Here is a 22867-nt window from a genome sequence, read left to right on the forward strand (position 1 = left end):
CACAGCCCCGTGAAGGAGCCGCCAACTGATATTCCCAGCGGGCCTCGGGACCAAGGTGGAATATAGGCTGGTCCACCGGTTCCTGCCACTTTGCAGGAGCTGGAGTCTGGGCTCCAGCCTGACCCTCTACACCGCCCCTTAACTCGAGTTCCTCGAGCCCAAGTCAACCGGCACACGCCAGCTGCAGGGGTCTAACTGCAGTGTAGACATACCCAACAGCACAGCCCTGCTGGTCAGGGGTGTGAAGAGGGCTGAGCTGCCTGAGGGGATCTACACTGCAGAGCCGTGCCAGTGTGGCGCAGCCGCTTCCTACGGCTCCCATCCTGGCAGGGGAGCACGCAGGGCTGTATAAACCGCCCGCGCGGCGGTGTCCCCTGAGCGGGTCAGGCCTCGGAAGGGCGTGTGGTGGGGGTCACGGCTCTGCCGCGGCTCTTTCTGTCGCCGCACAACGCGTGTCATTGGGGGCCTAGCCCCAGATGCACACGGCTCCGGGAGAGCCCAGCCCACTTCCCCTCAGCCGCAGTTAACTTGTGTTCGCGTGGAGGGGCGCGACTCAGGGGGGTTGCCGCGAGTGATAATAGCCAGGAGCAGGGGACACCGACCGCCATTTTGAACACAGGACGCCGCCCCCCCCCTCCGTTTCCCGGGTTGAGGGGACAGAGAGCTCGCGAGAGCCCACACAGCGGGGAAGCGACGGAGCACACGAGCGAAGCCGGCGCACGCGCAGCGTAGACACTAGGGGGTCGCGTGGCTGCCGCGGTGAAGAAAGGCAAGAGGAAGGGGCGCGGTTACAGAGTGCAGCTCTCGCGAGAACACGGAGGCTATATAGCGGTGTGGGGGTGGCGAAAGCTTCCCCTCAGTGCAATTCCGTCCGGAGAGCGCAGCCGCTAGCCCCCCGAGGAGCAGGCCCGAGACCATGGAGGACAGCATGGACATGGAGAGCATGGGCCCCCTGCGCCCCCAGACCTTCCTCTTCGGTAACGCGCCGGGCCGCCCACGATCGGGCCCGTCCCGCCTGGAGACCGCTATCCTCGCGGGCATGGCGCTGCGGCCTGGGCCCAGGCGGCTCGCGGGGTGGCAGCGCGCACGGGGGCTGGGGGGGGAGGAGCGCGGGACGAGGGTTCGCGGCGGGGGCTCCGCAGAGCAGCTCCAGGAGCGGCAGCCCCCCCCCCCGACCCCACGTGGCTGGCGCTCGCACGTGGCGTCTGCTCCGGCCTCGAGCTCCTGGCAGCGGCCGGCGCTTTGTTCCTTCTGCTCCCCGCGCTCCCCAGGCAGGAGCAGCCGCTTCTCCCCGGGGCTAGTTCCCGAGCTAGCTAGTTCCGAGCGGCTAGTTCCCGGGGATGCGCTTTCCTCGCGCGCGGCGGGCCTGCAGCCGGTAAATGCCCTGGGCGCACATGGCAGCGTGGGGCGGCTGCGTCTCGGGGTGAAGCACGTGGAAGGGCCGCGCTGTGGGCAGAGAAAAGGTGTGGGCGGAACCGGGCCCCGCTTGTGAACCCCGCAGGCCCATATTAAATACGCGATCGGCCCCACTGCAGCTAACTGTTTTAATACATTTGAATCTCAGCAGCTTTCACAAATGATTCCCTGAGACCCCTTAAAAATTACCGACACTTGCGAATTACTGATCAGGTGACCAAATAAGAAGCAAATATTGTGCTCTGCCTTTTTGTAGCGTACTAACAAATGTTCTGTCTTTTTTTTTTTCCAAAAAGGTTAGCTTTGGTATTGAGACCTCGCTGCGTTTCTTTCTGCTATTAAATCTGAGATGTGAGCATTGAGGAACCCTGCATTTTGTATACAAATTTAGATTTTTGAAGTGCAAGCTTGTAGGTTTTGGCTTTACTAACGTCTAATAAATAAGTACTGAAAGGAAAGAGGTTTTAATATGTAATAAATATATGTGCAGTTTTATAGTTAAAATATTTTACCTGTAACTTAACCGAACTTTTGCAGGTTGTGAACTAAAAGCAGATAAGGAGTATCACTTCAAGGTGCACGATGAGGAAAATGAACACCAGTTGTCACTGAGAACAGTAAGTCCTCATGCTCGGAAATTTAAGATTATGGTCCTATGGAAAGTAGCTTTCAGCCTTCATAATCATGGGAATCATAAATGAAAATCATTGAATCACTTTTATCCTGCTGTATAGTTTTGTGTGTTGGATGTTGTGCTCCATTCTATTTCAGTGGTGCTTTTGTGAAATTTATAAAAACTACTTAAGTATTTTGGGATAGATACTTAAGAGTAAAATTACATGAAACTTGTTATTTTCTATTCAGTTTCCATAATTTTTACTGAAATTTCTTCAGAATTATTTATGTAATTAAAATTTACGAAGAACTCTTCTTTTTTGATGAAGAGAAATTAATTTTAAAATAAGCATGTTATGTATGTCAGATTTATATGTCGGAACACTGTTTTGGAAAAGTAAAAACAATTTAATACAAGTTGAGTAATGATTATACCTTTCACAACTGCAAAAATTAAAATATCTGGATGTCAAGCTTAAACATTTACTTACCAAGCAGTTTGTTCAGTTGCTTGCCAGTTTAAGAATTCAGGATTCTTTTCTATTGCAAGACTTGATGAAATAACTGTGTGATATCACTGCTTTTGCCATATAGCAGGGTGGATTGATTTAAGTCACTGATTTTAATCATTGCAAGCAGGAAACTTTAATTTAAATCCTCAATTTTAGTCATGTTTTGCATTTTTTCCTTTATTGTCTTACAGATGTTGATTTTCATTTGTTAATCAAAATATTTTGATTTGCAGCTAAACATAGCCTTTATGTTAAGTTTGGTGGTGGTTTTTGCTAGCAACAGATTAATTATGCTGTTACATAGCTTAACTTACACTTAAATTCTTAATTTTTACTTGTTAGAAAATGGTGAATGATGTACTTTGACGATGGTTTTTTATTACTTTTTCTCATGCTGTATTTGGATAGAAATGCAAATTTAATTAATGCACAAAATAAAATTTTAACTTTACTAAATAAAACTACTTTAAATGTGCTGGTACATAAGAAAAAAGTTGAACAAAACATGGTTTGTATTTAAAGCTAAGTAAGTCTTATCTGTAGTCAGTGAGTTGAACTGATTATGTCTGGTCACCATATCCTTCAAGATTTTAGAACTAGTAGATCTCATACAAACATAAGAATGGCCCTGCTGGGTCAGACCAAAGGTCCATATAGCCCAATATCCTGTCTTCCAACAGTGGCCAGTGCTAGGTGCCCCAGAGGGAATGAACAGAACAGGTAATCAAGTGATCCATCCCCTGTCGCTCATTCCCAGCTTCTGGCAAACAGGCTAGGGACACTATTTATAGAATCATAGAATATCAGGGTTGGAAGGGACCTCAGGAGGTCATCTAGTCCAACCCCCTGCTCAAAGCAGGACCAATCCCCAACTAAATCATCCCAGCCAGGGCTTTGTCAAGCCTGACCTTAAAAATATCTAAGTAAGGAGATTCCACCACCTCCCTAGGTAACGCATTCCAGTGTTTCACCACCCTCCTAGTGGAAAAAGTTTTTCCTAATATCCAACCTAAAGCTCCCCCACTGCAACTTGAGACCATTACTCCTTGTTCTGTCATCCGCTACCACTGAGAACAGTCTAGATCCATCCTTTTTGGAATCCCCTTTCAGGTAGTTGAAAACAGCTATCAAATCCCCCCTCATTCTTTTCCGCAGACTAAACAATCACAGTTCCCTCAGCCTCTCCTCATAAGTCATGTGTTCCAGTCCCCTCATAATTTTTGTTGTCCTCCGCTGGACTCTTTCCAGTTTTTCCACATCCTTCTTGTAGTGTGGGGCCCAAAACTGGACACAGTACTCCAGATAAGGCCTCACCAATGTCGAATAGAGGGGAACGATCACGTCCCTCGATCTGCTGGCAATGCCCCTACTTATACATCCCAAAATGTCATTGGCCTTCTTGGCAACAAGGGCACACTGTTGACTCATATCCAGCTTCTCGTCCACTGTAACCCCTAGGTCCTTTTCTGCAGAACTGCTGCCTAGCCATTCGGTCCCTAGTCTGCAGCGGTGCATGGGATTCTTCCGTCCTAAGTGCAGGACTCTGCACTTGTCCTTGTTGAACCTCATCAGATTTCTTTTGGCCCAATCCTCTAACTTGTCTAGGTCCCTCTGTATCCTATCCCTACCCTCCAGCGTATCACCTTTCCTCCCAGTTTAGTGTCACCTGCAAACTTGCTGAGGGTGCAGTCCACACCAGCTTCCAGATCATTTATGAAGATATTGAACAAAACTGGCCCGAGGACTGACCCTTGGGGCATTCCGCTTGATACCGGCTGCCAACTAGACATGGAGCCATTGATCGCTACCTGTTGAGCCCGACAATCTAGCCAACTTTCTATCCACCTTATAGTCCATTCATCCAGCTCATACTTCTTTAACTTGCTGGCAAGAATACTGTGGGAGACCGTGTCAAAAGCTTTGCTAAAGTCAAGGAACAACACGTCCACCGCTTTTCCCTCATCCACAGAGCCAGTTATCTCGTCATAGAAGGCAATTAGATTAGTCAGGCATGACTTGTCCTTGGTGAATCCATGCTGACTGTTCCTGATCACTTTCCTCTCCTCTAAGTGCTTCAGAATTGATTCCTTGAGGACCTGCTCCATGATTTTTCCAGGGACTGAAGTGAGGCTGACTGGCCTGTAGTTGCCAGGATCATCCTCCTTCCCTTTTTTAAAGATGGGCACTACATTAGCCTTTTTCCAGTCGTCGTCCGGGACTTCCCCGGATCACCATGAGTTTTCAAAGATATTCCTGCCCATCCTGGCTAATAGTCATTGATTGACCTAGCCTCCATGAATTTATTGTTCTTTTTTGAACCCTGTTATGGTCTTGGCCTTCACAACATCCTCTGACAAGGAGTTCCACAGGTTGACTGTGCATTGTGTGAAGAAATACTTTCTTTTGTTGGTTTTAAACCTGCTGCCTATTAACTTCATTTGGTGACCCCTAGTTTGTGTTATGAGAAGCCGTAAACAACACTTCCTTATCTACTTTCTCTATACCAGTCATAGACTTCAGTCGTATCTCCCTTTAGCTGTCTTTTTCAAGCTGAAGAGTCCCAGTCTTATTAATCTCTCCTCATACGGAAGCTGTTCCATACCCCTAATCATTTTTGTTACGCTTTTCTGAACCTTTTCCATTTCCAATATCACCTTTTTGAGGTGGGGTGACCACATCTGCACAGAGTATTCAAGATGTGGGCTACAATGGATTTATATAGAGGCAGTATGATGTTTTCTGTCCTATTTTCTATCCCCTTCTTAATTATTCCCAGCGTTCCGTTTGCTTTTTTGACTGCCACTGCACATTGAGTGGATGTTTTCAAAGAACTATCCACAATGATTCCAAGATCTTTCTTGAGTGGTAACAGCTAATTTAGACCCCATCATTTTGTATGTAAATCGGGATTGTTTTCCAATGTGCATTACTTTGCATTTATCAGCATTAAATTTCATCTGCCATTTTGTTGCCCAGTCAGCCAGTTTTGAGAGATCCTTTTGTAGCTCTTCACAGTCTGCCTGGGTCTTAACTATCTTCAGTAATTTTGTCACCTCACTGTTTTCCCCTTTTTCCCGTTCATTTATGAAAACGTTGAATAGGACTGGTCCCAGAAGAGACCCCTGGGGGACACCACTATTTACTATCTCATCCTTTCACACACAGTTTTATTCATATATTGGAAGAAGAAAACAAGCTTTCCTGCCTTTTCAACTCCCGGTTGTTTTTAACTGTTCATGAGTTAGTCATTAAACTGAAATGAAGAAAATATTCTCTGCATTTGCAGAAGAGGCTATTGCTATCAGCAGCTGGGTTAAAACTTCAATAAACTCTGGTTCCAGGTGCTTAACCAGGGACTCTCTGCAGTTCAGTGGTTTGAAACTTGGCAGCAAATATACTGCTTAATATTATTTTTGTATTTATTTGAATCATTTTAATAGATTATAGTAAATTTAGCCCTTAACATAAGATGTTGATTTCAAATCTAATTTAAAATACTTACAATCTTTGATTTTTATACACTCTGCACATAATTTAATAAAGTACAGTATCTTTCATTCATTTCTTCCCTAAGACATTTAATGTAGTGATTGATGCAGAATGCCAAAAATGTCTACATTTCAGTTGTGGACTGAAGTGATTCCTATACATAGTCTGTAAAGCTCCTTGAGATTTTTTTGGGTGAAACTGTAAATAGCAGCAGTTGTTGAAATCATGCTTAAGTGTAGAAAATGCTCTCTTACTCAGATTTCTTTTAATGTCTTTACCTGTTGATGAGGGAAAGAAAACCCTGGACTCAGTTTGGAAGGTGTTCCTTTAAAACATATAATTATGAAGTAATTATATATGTCTGTTAATGCAGGGGCGGGCAAACTTTTTGGCCTGAGGACCACATTGGGTTGTATAGCTGTGCCTCCCCAAACAGCCAGGCGTGGCTCTGACCCCGCCCCCCCGTGGATCCTGCCCCATCCAACCTCCCTGTCCCCTGACTGTCCCCCTGCCACTCCATCCTCTGACCACCCCAACCACTATCCATGCCCCTGCCCCCTGACCACCACCCCTAACTCCCCTGCCCTCTGTCCAACCCCCACCCTGTCCCCTTACCACGCTGCCTGGAGCACTGGTGGCTGGCGGCGCTAGAGCCACGCCGCCCAGAGCACCAGGACAGGCAGCCATGGTGCCCGGCTGGAGCCATCCATGCCACTGCGCAGCACAGAGCACTGGGTCAGCCCGCAGTTCTGCAGCTGCGCTACTGGCAGAAGCTCGCAGCCCCGCTGCTCAGAGCATTGCACTGGCATCACAGTGAGCTAAGGCTGCGGGGGAGGGGGTACAGAAGGGGAGGGTCCTGCGGGCCGTAGTTTGCCCACCTCTGTTGAATGTTTTTCAGTTTGCTTTTAAAGAGAATAAGCATTGAAATGCAAAATTAAATTTATTTTCACAATGCTGAATATGGGTTGGTTGTCCCATATGGAGCTCTAAGGGGGATAACGGTATTTTTACAATTGTTTGTAGCTGTTTAAAAATCAAAGCAAGAAAATGATTAAATTTTGCAGTTGATAGACTTTTTACACAAGACGAGCTTAAAAAAAAATCAGTATTTAAGTGTTACATTTTTCTTGCTTTTTCTGGAGTTTTACTGCTTAATTGTCCTTATTTTTGAAGTGTGTCAAAGACTGGAGATTGAGCTCTTGGGTGTACCCAAAATCAATCATGTAATATGAAAACTATTAAATTGTGATAAGTGAAAGCCAAATTAAGTTACATGATAGCAAAGAGCTGGGTACTTAAGTCTGCCTAGTCATTCTTGTGTTAGTTCCTATACACTGTCTCCTGTTCAGAAGAACATACAATCATTACGAGAGCAATGATTCACTTACTAAATGAAACATAACTTTACTGGAGCCAACTGTAGGTTATTCAGTCGTGGATATCATAAGAGAGCTCACACTAAAAAGTACTGTTGGGGGGGTGGGGGGGGGAGGAATCTATACAGTCTGAAACTGATGCACAATTTTGCTGCAATCCTAACAGTGGGAAAAGGCATTGCCTCTAATGCAGTTACTGAGGGATAAGAGCCGTTCTTATTCATAAACACACTTCTAGCAGTTAAGGTGTCACATACAAACTAAAAGAAGTAAAGTTAGGCCAGTTGCATGCCTGCTTCTCCACCACACTTCAACACTGTCACAATCGCCATATGCTACAGGGGACACACATTTTTAACTCTGCTTGAGTGTGGAGGGATGACAGCCTTCCAGCATCAGTACAGAAAGTTTGTTCTGAAATATTCAGCATCCTGGACAGCATTTTTCATAATTTTAACAAATTGTAATTTATTAATAAATGCATAGTAAGCCTCTAAAAAGTAGCCCACCCCTTAAATAAATGCTACAAAGATCAGTTTAAAAAAAAATGCCATTTGAGGCTAAAAAAATCATGACACTCAAAATAAAATTCTTAAGGGTCTGATATTTAAATAAACCTCAGGATAACATTTCAGGAAGTTCAATCTTTAACTAAACAGATTGGGTTGTAAATCAGTGGAAGGTGTATATTTTTCATAGTAAACAGGTTGATTCCCTGTATTTAATGAAAAGTGAAGCCAAGCCTTTACAATAACTCCTTCATTGGGATTGTGGAGTGTACATTGCTAGGAATTGAGATTGTATCTTTGTCTAAAAGATACTCTAGTCTAATCAAACAGGGATTAAAAAATTCCAGAAAGCTCTATTGCCTGTGTTATGCAGTTCGTCAGATTTCGATCACAATGATCCCTTCTGAATGTCTAATCTGTAAATCTCTAGTTTGTACTGCAATAGTCCCCAGAGACCCCACTTCACAGAAAACTGTCCCTGCCCCCAGGAGTTTCCAGATGAAATATAGATATGCTAATTTACATAAATTTTCTCCCAGTCGATGGGGAAGAGGTGAAGTAGATAAAATGGAATCTTCTGATTGTATGTTTAGAAGGTAAACGTCATAATGAACTACATGTGAACTATATTGCAATATATGACATAAATCACTGAGTAGCCTTTCAGATGCTTAACTTGTCTGGAGTAGGTGTAGAGAGGTTATTTTACTTCTGTATTGCACAGTGGTGCTACTGTTTCTGTGTTGAGTTTTGGGGCCCACAAATGGAGAGATTTTAATAAATTGGAGAGGGTTCAGAGAAGAGCCAGAACAATGATAAAAAGAGTTAGAAAACATGTCTTATAGTGATAGACTTGGGCAGCTCAATCTATTTAACTTAACAAAGACATGGTTAAGGGGTTATTTGGTTACCTTCTATAAGTACCTACATGGGGAACAAAGATTTAATGAGCCCTTCAATATAGCAGAGAAAGGTATAACACAGTGGCTGGAAGTTGAAGCTAGGAAAATTCAGACAGGAAATGAGGGGTGATGGTGGATTTTCCGTCATTAACTTTAAAATCAAGATTGGGTGTCTTTCTAAAAGATCTGGTCTAGCAATTATTTTATGGAAGTATTATGGCCTGTGCTATACAGGACATCAGACTACATGATCACCATGGTTCCTTATAGATTCTGTGGCCATAAGTTACATGGCTTCCTGACGCAAACTCAGCTGCTACTCATAGCTGTTGGAAGGCTATTAGCCGCTCCTCTGAGCTGCTAATGCAGTGTCTTGCCACAAAGGGATAGGGTGGGCAGATCAACAGACATACAAAACAGTTGCTGTCAGTCAGCAAAACACAGCAGAACCATTGTCCCTGGTTTTTATGTGAAAGGATAAAAACACTTCCCTATTCATTTTTTCCACACCATTCATGACTTTATAGACCTTTATCAAGTCTCCCCTTAGTTGTCTTGTCTTCTAAGCTGAATGGTCCCAGTCCTTCTAATCTCTCCTCACATAGAGGATGTTCCATACCCTTAATCGTTTTTGTTGCCCTCTACTTTTTTCAATCCTAACCTTTTTTGAGATGGTGTGACCAGAACTGTGTGCAATATTGAATAAACAAGCAGTAGCCTTAATCAGATCTTATAAGATACTGGCCTCACTTTCATCACAGATACCTGGCTAGAACTCCTGTCTGGACCAGACAGCTTTCCCCAGCCAGTTAATTGGTATGGTGTAAGTCTAGAGAGAACAAGAGGCGAGGTGGCTGCGCTGTTTTCATCTGTGCAAGTCAGTGTCCCTGGAATATCCATTACCAGATGGATTCACCTGGCCCACTAGATCAGTTTGATCTTAGTCACTATGGTTTTGGGGAATGATGGAACTATACAAATATACAACTAAACACTACAAAAACCTTGTTTTGTTCAATGTATCTTATAGCATAAAAAGTTCAGTTGGTTACTATTTTCTCATTATTGAAAATTAGTAATTCAGGTCATATCTAACTGCAGTCTGATGCTAATTAAATAAGTCTCTGGTGTTTTCACTGCAGAAAGATAACCAAGAAACATATCTTTACTTAGTCTTAAGGGGTAAAAATACTGTTAAAATTGTGAATGAATTTAAAATGTATTTGAAAGTAAAAGTTTCTTCTAACAGTTTTGGCAATTTAAGAATGGTGGTTCAGCTTTTCATAAAGGATAATATATTTCACTTCTTGCATAGGTCAGTTTGGGTGCTGGTGCCAAAGATGAATTACATGTCATAGAAGCAGAGGCATTGGACTATGAAGGGAACCCTATCAAAGTCACGCTGGCATCTTTGAAAATGTCTGTCCAGCCTACGGTAAGGACAAATCTATATATTATTGATAAACTTTGGTGTCAAGTGGTAATCTCAGCTAAGAAACGCTAACAAAGTAGAAATAATAAAGCAAATCCTTGTTTCAGACTTCAGGAGTTAAATGAGAATTTTTAAAATACTTCTGCTGTTTCATTTGTGTTCTTGGCTGGGTCACTGGTCAGTTCATTCTCAGGTTCTTGGACATGAGCATAACTGTCATTTAATTTAGAAAATGGAAGAACTTTATAACTTTAACTTTATAGAGCCTCCATTTTAATATAGGGGGGAATTGGGTGGTCTAATGTTTCTTTAATCTCTTAATGGAAGCTTATTTTGTGCTAAGCTGGATCTGAGTGGGTTTCCTTAATTTAGAGCGATTTCAGTTATTTGTAAATCACAGAGCATGTTACTCAGCAAATGTGCACCTAGGTGTTCATTCATAACTGCACGTGTCAGTGATGAGTTTCTGTTGCTTTATTCATTAGTCCTGTAGAGCCAACAAGTGTGAGATAGATGTTACTCCTTATGCATAGTTTATTCCAGCTGCATCTGTGCATACCCTTTGGGGGAAGGCATTGGGTTACACAGTGGTGAAGAGATGATTGTAAAGGTGGAATTGAGGGGCCAGGTAGACCCACACAACCTATATACTGATGTTGATCTATAGTGAGATGAGAACTCAGTTTGATTCTCAGACCCCAGGGAGTTTTTAGATACCTGCCAGGGTTCTCTCTTGGTTTTACCTGTTTAGTATGAGTTATAAATAATGCCTGCTGAACATTCTAATAATTCCTTCTTGACTGCTGCTATGAGGAAGCTGCTGGTTTGTTGTGTTTGTGTTAATGCCAGCGCTTTCAACTCTACCATTTTAATTGTTTCTGCATCATTTCGGTTGGCTGCCTGTTCTGGCACTTATTATTTGGTGGTCAGGTGTTGACTAAGTTGCTGTTAAATAACCAACATACTTTCTCTTCAGGTTTCTTTAGGTGGCTTTGAGATTACACCTCCAGTTGTTTTGAGGTTGAAATGTGGTTCAGGGCCGGTTCATGTCAGTGGCCAGCATCTTGTAGGTATGTTATATTTAAAAATGCATTGAGAAGACATACAAGTTTCATATGAGTCAGAAATATAGAATACATTATCAACCAGGGGTCTCAGACTCAAATGACCACGAGGGCCACATGAGGACTAGTACATTGGCCTGAGGGCCGCACCACTGACGCCCGGCCCTACCCCCACTCCACCCCTTCTGTGAGGCCCTGCCTCTTCCCCCCCCTTCCTGCCCGCAGGGGGTTGGGGTGCAGGAGGGGTGCGGGGTGCAGCAGGGGGCTCAGGGCAGGGGTGGCGGGGGCTCAGGGCAGGGGGTTCGGCTGCAGGAGGGGTTCTGGGGGTGGGTCCAGCCTGGTGTGCACACGGGTCTGTGTGTTGCCCTGGCCGCTCCCGCGGCCAATGGGAGCTTCAGGGGAGGTACCTGGAGGAGCGGCCAGGGCAACATAGAGATCCCTGAGCCCCTCTTCCCCCAGGTCCTGTCCGCTTCCGGGAGCAGTGTAGGGGCCAGGCGGGCAGGGAGCCTGCCCTGTCCCCAGTGTGCGCCAGGCTGGAGCTACTCTAGGTAAATGCTGGGGGTGTGTGGGTGCCATGGGGAGCTGGCGGGCTGCAGAAAATAAGCACGCGGTGTTTGAGACACCTGTTCTAAACTGACCAAACTGGTGAGAGTTTGTGTGTCAGCCCAGGTAAAGCTCCCTCTGCTGGACACTAGGCCAAAAAGGACCCTTCTACAAAAGCATGAGCCCATATTCCTTTTTCAGCCTCTGGTTTTAAATGCTATCATTAACACCCAGTTTCTTTGTTTCCTCTTTCTGGGAAAATTCCACTGCTTTAGACTCCTGCTCTATCCAGAGAAGTTGGAAAAAACTGGTCACCTAAGATGTGGCCATTCCATTGTCCTAAGATTGTTCCCATTTGAATGGGAGCTAGTTATGTTAATGATTCTCCATTGTCCCTGGTCCTAGAAGGACACAACCCTTGCACTAATAGTATATGACTGACCCCATGTCTAGTGAAATATTCATCAATAAGTTTTGTAAAATTAACCATATTTATGGGATGAACATAGAAAGATACCCCAAATAGTCACAGCTTGATTTTTGGGTAACATGGCTGCTTACTAGTGGAAAAACTACTTTCTTCTGCATTTGTTAATTCTAAAACCCCTCAAGGGAACTCCAGTTCTAGAAAATTGACAGTGATATGTGTGTTTTCAGGTTAAAAAATGACCCATTTTTTTGTAGCTCTGGGTGACCCTAATATGGTAAACACTTTGACCTTGTACAAAAATATTCATGTATTGTTTCTTAGCATTAGAGGAAGAACCAGAGTCTGAAGATGAAGATGAAGTGAAGATATTAAACACTTCAGCGAAGAGACCAGCAAGCGGAATAGCAGCTAAAACTCCACAGGTAGAGTTGAGGTTTCTTATGAAGTAAGTTCAGGACTTTCTCCTGGAAGAGTTTATATCACTACCACCTAAAGCAGAGTAAGCAGCTGGATTCCTTCCTGTGATTAAGGTGGTGATTGTTGACAACTGTAGGAGAAAGATTACCTGGTACTCAGATCCTGGAAATCAGTACTAAGACTTTCCCATAGATAGTTCTAAAGTATATTTAACAGTATTTTTAAAGTCTGACTGGATGTTAGCAGTTAGTATTTTTCAGTTTGCTTTTTAGTGTAAAAATTGGGGTTGAATGTATAACTGGTAGTAGTGAAAACCATATCCTGTGTAGTTAAATTGCAGATAATGCACAGTGATGGGCCTTGTCACATTGTATTCCATGCTAGGTATTCTTTGTTAGTTTGTAGCATCAGCTGTATTTTTAAAACAAATGCATATCTTGGCTTATGGTGAGCATATGGTTAACTCCTTTAACTTCATCAGTGTTTAAACTTGCTTCTGGTGTTTTAGACCTTGGGCTTTCTTTTCTTGGTTCTTGTTACATGGATTTGATAAAGCTTTTAATTTATTGGCATTAGCAGAACTGATTTTTCTGACTTGTCTACATCTAAAAGTTGCAGTGGTTTAATTTTAACTTAATTTGAAAAATGATTTAGTTAAACCAGGTCCTTAAAACTCATCGGTTTTAAACCAGTATCGTTTTAGTTTGTGTCAATAAATTTACCAATACAAAGTAAACCAATACAAGTCAGGTTTAAATCAGTTTGAAGTACCAACACACAAGTTGGCACCAGGTTACTTATTTGATATAAAGTGACACATTTAAACTGGTGCAACTCTAGAAGAGGCCTTCATCTTGTTGGGGATACAGTACTGTTTATGGGAAGAGCAAATTTCTGACAAACCTTGTGTACCATCTATATTGCACTTTCAGAAAACCATTTGTTTAACTTTGTAACCAGATTTGTAACAAATCTTTTCTCTAAAGAAAAAAGCAAAACTGTTAGAAGATGACGATGAGGATGAAGATGACGATGAGGATGAAGATGAAGAGTGTGTATCTTTCTCCTTTCTTTTTGCAATGCATTTTGAAATGTTTAGTTTTCAGAGGTAGTGACTTCCAAGCATGAAAAATATGCATGACATTGAATCAAGGGGATTTAGTTCTTAATTAGCCTAGAAATTTTATAGTGAGCCTTACCTCCAAATATGATTTGGCTTCATGTGTCATGATGTTGCTGTATAGATTACGTTCAACACTGACTCAAGATTGGGAGTCTGTTTTAGGCATTTGGGAAAGTGATGGGATCTTTCTTTAAAAAAACAAAAGAGATCCCCTACGTATGTGCAAGAATTTTTTTGTAGGAAATGGTGTTGAGCTATTCCAGTTCAGTTAGAGGAGCAGGGCTAATTGTCTTATTGAAGCACATAAATGAATCCAGGAGCACTTGCTGAAGTGCTTCTGTGAGAGGCTGCTGTGTTGAAAACTGTAAGGGAAAACAAATGATAAATGACATCTGACGCCTTCAGCAAAACTTCTTAATCTTCTGGCAGCACGCTTCTTCTGTACTAAAGCAGAATCTAGAGGTAGCATAGGGAGTGAGAAAACCAGAGGGGAGAGAAGTGTTGGGGGCAAGTGCAAAGGTAGGCAGAAGTGGAGATCTGAAAGAAGGGAAGAAAGCCATTTAAGCCAAACAACCTAGGTTTTAAATCTTCTATTATGAACACTTTTTTGTAGAGCATCTTAATTTTTATTTTTCTCATTACTTTATGAATACAAAACTCTGCAGAGTATGCTGCATGTACTTGAAGTGGCAATTTCCAAGCATGAGATAGATATTTTTCCTAAGTTACTCTTACTGCAGTAGTAAGTGGAAGAAAATTAGAAAAATGGTCTTTTGGTGGTTGAAAGATTCTCTGCTTTGCTTGATACCCATCTTGGAAGAATGGGTAGTAAAATATTAACCTTATAGAAGATTCTTTTCAAGTTGGTGGTCTAACTTGCTTTTGACAAAGTCCACTTCACTAAAACATCTTCCATTGAAAGAACAGGAATGAGGATGAAGTCACTGAAAAATGAACTGTTCGGGTTAATTGAAACAGTTATGTACCTATTGGGGTGGGCTTCTTAGTAATGTAATTTTTAATTCTAGTGATGATGATGATTTAGATGAAGAGGAAGAAGAGAAGATTCCAGTGAAGAAAGTAAGTAGTCTTCATATTTGAGACCATGTTTGTCTGGATTTTTGAAAACTTGCAGATCTTTAGTATCAGTCACCCTAAAACATAATGAAAATGGTGGTGGTTACATATTTAGGTAGTAGAAACTTCTGTCTCAGATACACATGACTGTTGTAGCTTTCTGCTTATTTTATGTAATTCAGTTTCAACTTTGAGAGCATTGAGGTAATGCAAAAACCCAAGTAGTTGGCTCAAGCCTGTATGTACAGCCCTGCAGAAAACTTATCAGTATGCTACAGGAAATTAAACCACGGGCTTTCATTTCATTCAGAATTATTTCATCTACAAATTATATATGAATAGTTATTTAATTCAGTTTCTGTTGTCACAGTTGTGCTGCAGACTCAAAGCCTCTAACTTTTAAAAACAGTTTTGCCCAAAGTTTGTTTTTACTTACTGATACTGCTAACGTGTTAGTTGTCTTGAACTTTCAGGTTTCTTTTAACTAATCCAGTTAATCCTAGGCTTTTTCTTTGCATGCTCATACATACGTTCCTTAATCCTCCTTGGTATATTTGGCCAACTCTCAAACGAAGTATGTGCTAGTTCAAGGGCTCCCAGTGGAATTGGGGCACATAATTTAGTAGTTTGCCAGGTGTGGGCATAAACATTATTGTAATTAGCTAGAAAATGGGTTGGTACAAAATCGGGTATTGGGGGGCAGAGGAGTTTGGCCTGGCAAATCCCGTAATGAAAATGGGGTGCGGCCTGTTTCCAGTATCAGTCGGGCCATAGAGTGCACCTCTTCTGAAGAAATCCAGGGATTTCTTGGTAAGCTTGGGTGTTGATCACCAAGTGTGGAGGGGGATGGAAATCTTCAGATAATTTTAGGATATGTCAAGTATTACAGAAGTTTATTTGCATCTTTAAAATGTACACAAACGTGTACTGTACACAAACGTGTACTGAAATAACAAAGTGGTTTCTAATTCACAGCCTGTTTGGTTGTGAGTTCTGTCCAATCCTAGCTATTCAGTTGTGCATATATGCTTATAACTAGTGAATTGTAGACTTATAATTGGAGTACAAACTTTAAGATTTCCTGTCAACATATTCCAATCGCTCCATTGTGCTTTTTCTTATCTGTAGCAAGTAATTAACACTTGACCTATCAAATTCCCCATTCCATGTGTGTTCACCCCCTTGGCCCTGTTATGTGGCAACTGTTCAAGTGCCAGTAGGAGTGCCTTTAGACCATTATTTGCCCTGCTACAGGGATCTCACTATATAGTGGTACCAGCTGTTTTCTTGCCCATGGAGTTAGTTTGGCATAGCAAAAGCAACAGTGACTTGTTTGTCAAAGTAATCTGGTTTTGCATATAGGATTTAGTAGAATAAAACACAAGGTATCTCCTATGTGTACCCCCTTTGCTCCAGAAAATCTGGAGACTTTCTGCCAAAATGACCTGCATATTCATTCTACTTTCATTTGATGTAACGGACCGGAATTTGTCTGCGGTGTATCAGAAGCCCATCTTAGATCTTTATAACCTAGACAATTTCAAGTCCTTTAGATTGTGGTTATTTTCACTGCTAAAGTGAGTTCCCTCATTATGAGAAATGCAAGGAAAAATCAGTGTTCTCTTAAATGAGAATAAACCTTTCTAGTTATCAAGTATTAAAAAAAAAAAAATCTTTGTTCTAAACGGTTTACTTTTGTTCTCCAATTTGCGGTTATTACATAACTTCCTTCGATTGTGAAGATGCTAAGTGTAAAATTCTTTTAATTTCAGCCTGCCCGGGATTTGTCAGCAAAAAGTACTCCGAAATCAAAGCAGAATGGAAAAGATTCTAAGCCGTCCACGCCGGCATCTAAATCAAAAGTGAGTGACTACGTATAATGGGGGGAAAAAAATTCAATTGAGTGTAACATGAATGTTGGAAGCGGTGTAGCAGTTCTAGTTGTATTCACCCATAACTTGGTTTCTCACTTAAAGACTGGACTCATTTCATTATCCACATCTTTTCATTTAAGGATAAAGTTAATAAGGGAACTGGGGTATACAGACTCTTGGGTGAGCAATCAGCACTGATCTGAATTTGAAAAGAGTATGGTTTATTATCTAGGTTAGCTCAACTAACCATGGACTGCAAAGGGTAGCCAGCTCAGAGCTTAGAAACCCTGAGATACCTACTCTCTCAGATGTTTTGTTCAGCACAGAATTGGATATGGTCTAGTCACATCCTTGTTATGGTTAGATCTTGACCACCTCCACTGAGGCTAGGATTTGCCTTTGCTCCTGTCCAGTAAGGTGACCTGTTTTGATTAATGTAAGTATTAAGCTTGAGTTCTTAATACTATCAAATGGCCCCTTAATCAGTGCCAAGCAATTCTCATGTGCTTTTGATTCATTGACTGCATAAAAAGCCCTTTCCGTTTGCTCTTCAATGATCCCGTGTGAATTGTGAACTAGGAAAGTTAGGCGGTGCTAGAAATCATTCTGCAAATTTTTGAAATTCTACTGCCATGATTAGTGAGGCAAAGGATTTCTTCTCCACAATAGAGTCCAAGCTCCTAACCAATGCATATGAATGAAGATAGCAGTCTTGGGAAAAGTAGCAGGCTAGATTTAAGTAGAAAAGCCATCAGTCCAGGTGAGAGCCCTTCTTCAGCATTCCCCCCCCACCCCCCCAAAACAACAAAAACCCACACTTCCTGGAGCATGCAGGCATTTGGCTTTTTAGTATCTTTTTGAGATTGTTTTGGATGAGAGCTATCTGAACTTAGTCCAGATAAGTGATGTGATGATGGGAAAGGAAAGATTGGGTCTAAGCCTTTGAGCTATGGTCATAGTTCAGACAATTGTGTTTTGCTAGAAAGGCAAGAAAAAATAATTTTCCAACCAAGCAACTAGAGGCTTGCAAATGTATACTATCCCTTTAGCTGGAATTATCTATAGAATTATAATTAGTAGCTGGAGCAGACATATGCACCACTGTTGATTATAGGCATTGCTGATAACCACCAGCCTAATGGTAATAGGTTGGCTTAGGGCATGGCTACACTGGAAACTTCAAAGTGCTGCTGTGGGAATGCTCCCACGGCAGCGCTTTGAAGCGCGGGTGCGATCGCGCGCAAGCACTGGAAGAGAGCTCTCCCAGCGCTCCTGGTAATCCACCTCCACGAGGGGATTAGCTGGGAGCACAGCTCCCAGTGCTTGGAGCCTGTCTACACTAGCGCTTTAAAGCGCTCAGACTTGCTGCGCTCGGGGGTGATTTTTCACACCCTTGAGCTAGCAAGTTAGAGTGCTATAAAATGTGTTGACACGCCCTTAGTGTGTTTAAGTTGGGTAGTTCCTATTAAGTTTTGCCTTTTATGTTTGTCTTTGGAAGAACTGGGTAGATAATTTTCCTGAGAAGGAAAAGGCACACTGAAATTTTTCTGTGATTTGGTAATGTACCATTTTGTAGTACAGAGCGTATTGTTTGTAACATCAATATCAATCTAAAGTTTGAGTGGTTTGTACATGTGCCCTCTTAAAACCTGTCCTCACTTGAAGTGAGGAGCACAAATTAAATCATTTTCCATTTTGTGATGACTTTTCTAATAGCTTATTGAAGATTGAGAACATAAAATCTCCTGGTGCAACAGTCATATGGAAACTGGAGCAAGAAGGAATCATCCAGTATTAATATCCATATTTGGTCTTAGTATACTTAAATGATGTCCAATATATTTTTTATATTCAGTGGCTTCCTTTGTATTGTTTGAACAGTGTTTTAATAACTTCATTTCTAAAACAAAAGCTGAAAGTAGTGAGAGAATTATAGTAGCTTCTTTGCAATTGCAAAATCTTGACAAATGTGTAACAAACTGGCTGCTTGTTTCAGACTCCGGCATCTAATAAAAAGGAAAATAAACCACAAAGTCCAAAATCACCAAAAGTACCCCTTTCGCTAGAGGAGATTAAAGCAAAGATGCAGGCAACCATAGAAAAGGTGAGTTTAAACTGATGGAAAGGTTTATTTTCCAAATGGAATACTTTGTCCCGGATTTCAAGTAGTTCAGCAATGCTATCCTGATGGAAAGGAGATGTGACAAATATCCTACTAGAAGACACTGAGACGTCAATATGAAAATGGCATTGTAGGGTTTCATGTTTTCAGTCTTCCCTATCTTCAGCATTAATTATGCACTCATACTTAAATTTCAAACTCTCTTAAAATTAGACACCTAAAGTCGTATGTAGATACCTAAATCAGCATTTAAATGTCTAATTGGTAATAAAGATGCACAAGGTTGAAAATTTGGCCCTCATTTTGTAAGTAAAAGCTTGTTTGGTCTAGCCCCAGAGACCCTTGTGCGGAATCTGTTAAGATATGGGTACTTCCTCATTCATCCCCTTCAATAAAGTGTTTCACAGACTGAGTTACGCCTTCAGTAATAACTGTGTAACCACCATATCTTCAGTGAGGTTTGGCTAGGTGTAAATGATGGTATAGATGGAGAAACAGGATATTTTATTCACTTTCAAAGTAACCACACCCTTTACAGCAGACTTAACTTGGAGTGAGCATCTCACTTGTGCAGAGTGGGTAAATATTAGTAAGGCTGCGATTTAGTCACGGGTATTTTTAGTAAAAGTCATGGACAGGTCATGGGCAATAAACAAAAATGCATGGCCTGTCCATGACTTATACCTGTGATTAAATCTTGCTGGGAGGGGGGAGAAGTGGCTGGTGTGGCTCTCCAGGACCACCTGAGCAGCTGACCCCAGGGTCAGCCACACTGGCCCCTGCAGAAGTCACCAAGATTGCGGAAAGTCACAGAATCCATGATTTCCGTGACAGACACAGAGCCCTACATATTAGCTTTGTTTTGTTCTTCAGAGTTTGGCTCAAGCTTACCAGTCCTGCTGACCACTTATCTAATTTATAAAATACAAATTGGTTCTAAAATGTAGTCTGACATTTAGTAGAAAACTTGCTTTATCCACACTTTAAGGGTGGAAAACATACTGTTTTAAGCTTACTCATTTTGAATTGTTGGGTATATCATTGCCCTACATGATCATCTAATAGTGTAAATCTTCAAAATTTTCTTAATGTAAATATAATTTTGAATAGCAATTTTTCTGCTGTATGATTGTACAGGATAGGTGGTGGTTATTTTAAAAGAAAATATGGAGGGTGCTGGGGACCACAAGTCCCTGGATGTCTTTAAGAGCTTTAGTCTGCAAATTACTTGTACATTGAATCCCAGAGATGCGTTCCAACTTCATAGATGCCTCATACTTAGGTGCATGTGGATATTAACAGCCAGCAATATAAGCTATAAAAATGTTGGCCACTGATGCTCTGAGATGTGGTGATAGACATTATGCTTGTTTTTTTTAAGGCAAGTCAATTGCATAGGCAAGGGCCTCATACTAGGGTGATGGGTTTGGTAAAAGAACCTTGATGATGCTGAGTTTTATTTTAAATAACTTTTGATGATAGAGAGGGTTTCCTGACACTATATAGTTTTGAAAATTTTTACTTGTACTAAGGATTTAAGACTTCTTAAGGGTTCTCCATTTATTGTAGCCATTCAGTGGTTTTACATACTAAACCTTTACCTTTTTTTTTTTTTTTACAATAGGGTTCTGCCCTTCCTAAAATGGAAGCCAAATTTGTCAACTATGTTAAGAATTGTTTCAGGACACAGGACCAGAAGGTAACTGAATTTACAGTGGCTTGGAAAAATCCAAAAGAACTTCTGTAACAAGATTTATAGATTCTTTTTCACTTTTAATCTCTACAAGCTTTGGACTTTCAAAGGGTTACAAACCACAAACAATACCTCACATTAAATAAATGGAAACTCTTAAGGGTTTAGTTGGCTACGATGGAAACGCTAATATTTTATTACATTTTTCCAGCTTTTATATGGTTAGTGAATTATCTCTTGCTTACTAAACCCACAGAATTTTCCTTTTGGCACCATATTGGCTAAGGAAATGAGCTGTGGTTTTCCCTGCTGCTGCATTTGGCAACTTGGGCAGTCTGCTCTTAAACTTTCTTTTGTTAGGGGATGGGCTGGGAAGGGGGAATTTTGCAACAGACATTATGGCAGTCTTATTTCTTTGTCTTCCAAAGTCAACTTGGCTCTTGTGAGAGGGCATGCCAAAGGCTGGTATCAGAAAGGTACAGGATTAGTTATTGCTTGACATTAGACTAACCTTGCATATCTTAGATTTCCCTATCAAAATTCCTGAAACATAAGGAATTTTATCACTGGAAGAAGGTTTTATGCTTTTCCTGCTTTCTCCAGTGGGTCAAAGGTGTTAATTTAACTGAGACACAAAATCATAGGTTCTTGAAAGAATGTTTAACAGCAATTAGTCCCAGCTACTGAAGTTGATTTGACTTAAGTCAGGGCAGACAGAGTTCAGCCAATATTTGCCTAACTGGTCAACCACACCCTTCCTCTTGACTTTCCTTCACTAGATTCTTAGTGTGCAGTCTCTTTTTTTAAAAAAAAACTGCATTTTTAAGTTTTGCTGAAAAGTATATTTGGTTCAGCAAAGTGCATGGCTTATACTCTGCATAGTATGTAAAGGAATCGTTGCTACATTTTTGTGCCTCTTTCTACAAGACTTTGAGGTGTAATCCTTTTAAGCTAATCAGTATTAAAGCAGAGTAGAAACTTGCCTTCTTACCAGCCCATGGTTGCCCCAAATAGCACTTTTTAGAGGATGACAACTTCTTAACACAAGCATCCAAAAATACAACTTACTATGTGTTCAACGTAGAGTTGGATACAGCTTTTTTCAGATTACAGCATTTGTGTAGCTTTATTTTAATACTTTTAACCAATAGTATAAATGTGTGGAGTAAAGATAAATACAGGAGTAATGATTTTTAAAATACTTCATATATACAGGTATAGTTCAGTCCAGTTACCTCCAAGTTGTACTATCCAGAAGATAGGTAATTACACCATTTTTAACTTCAACTTCTAACATTTTTGTGTATACTTTCAGGTTATTCAAGCTCTCTGGCAGTGGAGACTGACTCTGTAAGAAAGAAAACAGTTTAAACCATTCATTAAAATGTGCAGTCTTATTTCTGTAACCATTAATATTTGGCTGTCCTTTTTATATATGCTGAAAGAACTTTCCCTACTGTCTGATAAATGTCGTCCAGAATACTTTGCCAAGAATGTGTTGTCCAAAATGCCTGTTTAGTTTTTAAAGACGGAACTCCACCCTTTGCTTCATTTTAAATATGTATGGAATGTTTTGATAAGGCATAGTAGAGGTGGTGGTCAGACAAATGGAAATGGTGGGGAGACTAAATGTACATGTGAAAATAAAATTTAGTATTTTGATAAAGTGCTATCGTTTCTTTATTTTTGTGGGCTTAGGGGTTGGGTTGCCTGTGTATTGAATGAGAGCTTTTAAGTTCTCATAGGAGTTGCTAAATTTATTCCATATTTTTACCCAAACATGTCTCAATCTCTTTAAATGAGATTTTTTTAAAATAGTCTGAGATGAGGACAGCGTATGAATCAATAACACGTTGAAGATTGTCAGTCTTACAAACACAACTCTTGCACCATTTACCATTGATCACATGAGCTGAACAGGTGCTGAACGTTATTAAACAGTAAGAAACATGGTTGGAGGAAATGATGGATTAATCCTGGCTGCACTCATTTGAAGAAAAGACCTTATCCTTAATTTCCTAGACTGTCCCAAAGTGGCTGTCTTCCTTCTAAGGAGATTGTGTTGGGCCTAATGAGCTTTCTGTGGAAAAATTTGCAGACCTGTGCTGGAGTGTCTGCTCTGAGTGCTGTGGTATGCCAGTGTTCTCTGGTTTGGAGTAAACATTTTTAAGACCAGTGGGCTAAAAGTTTTGGAGGGTACATTAGGAAACAGTTTTTAATAGGACCTATTATTGGAATTAACACTGTTCAGAAGATTTTTGACACTGCTTGTG

The 22867-nt window shown here is 41.2% G+C and overlaps 1 protein-coding gene across 1 annotated transcript; it reads left to right on the top strand.

Annotated features, from left to right (window-relative positions):
• The first annotated feature begins 818 nt into the window (after positions 1 to 818).
• Positions 819 to 22231, top strand: NPM1 (nucleophosmin 1). The gene is made up of 11 exons (XM_074960699.1): positions 819 to 977; positions 1954 to 2033; positions 10135 to 10254; positions 11228 to 11321; positions 12610 to 12710; positions 13692 to 13756; positions 14857 to 14908; positions 16678 to 16767; positions 18776 to 18883; positions 20526 to 20600; positions 21910 to 22231. Exons 1-11 carry the CDS (start codon positions 917 to 919, stop codon positions 21946 to 21948), a joined length of 885 nt encoding a protein of 294 aa, XP_074816800.1. The 5' UTR covers positions 819 to 916; the 3' UTR covers positions 21949 to 22231.
• Positions 22232 to 22867: the final 636 nt, after the last annotated feature.

Source organism: Natator depressus, chromosome 8, assembly GCF_965152275.1.
Source record: "Natator depressus isolate rNatDep1 chromosome 8, rNatDep2.hap1, whole genome shotgun sequence".
Lineage (NCBI taxonomy): Eukaryota > Metazoa > Chordata > Testudines > Cheloniidae > Natator > Natator depressus.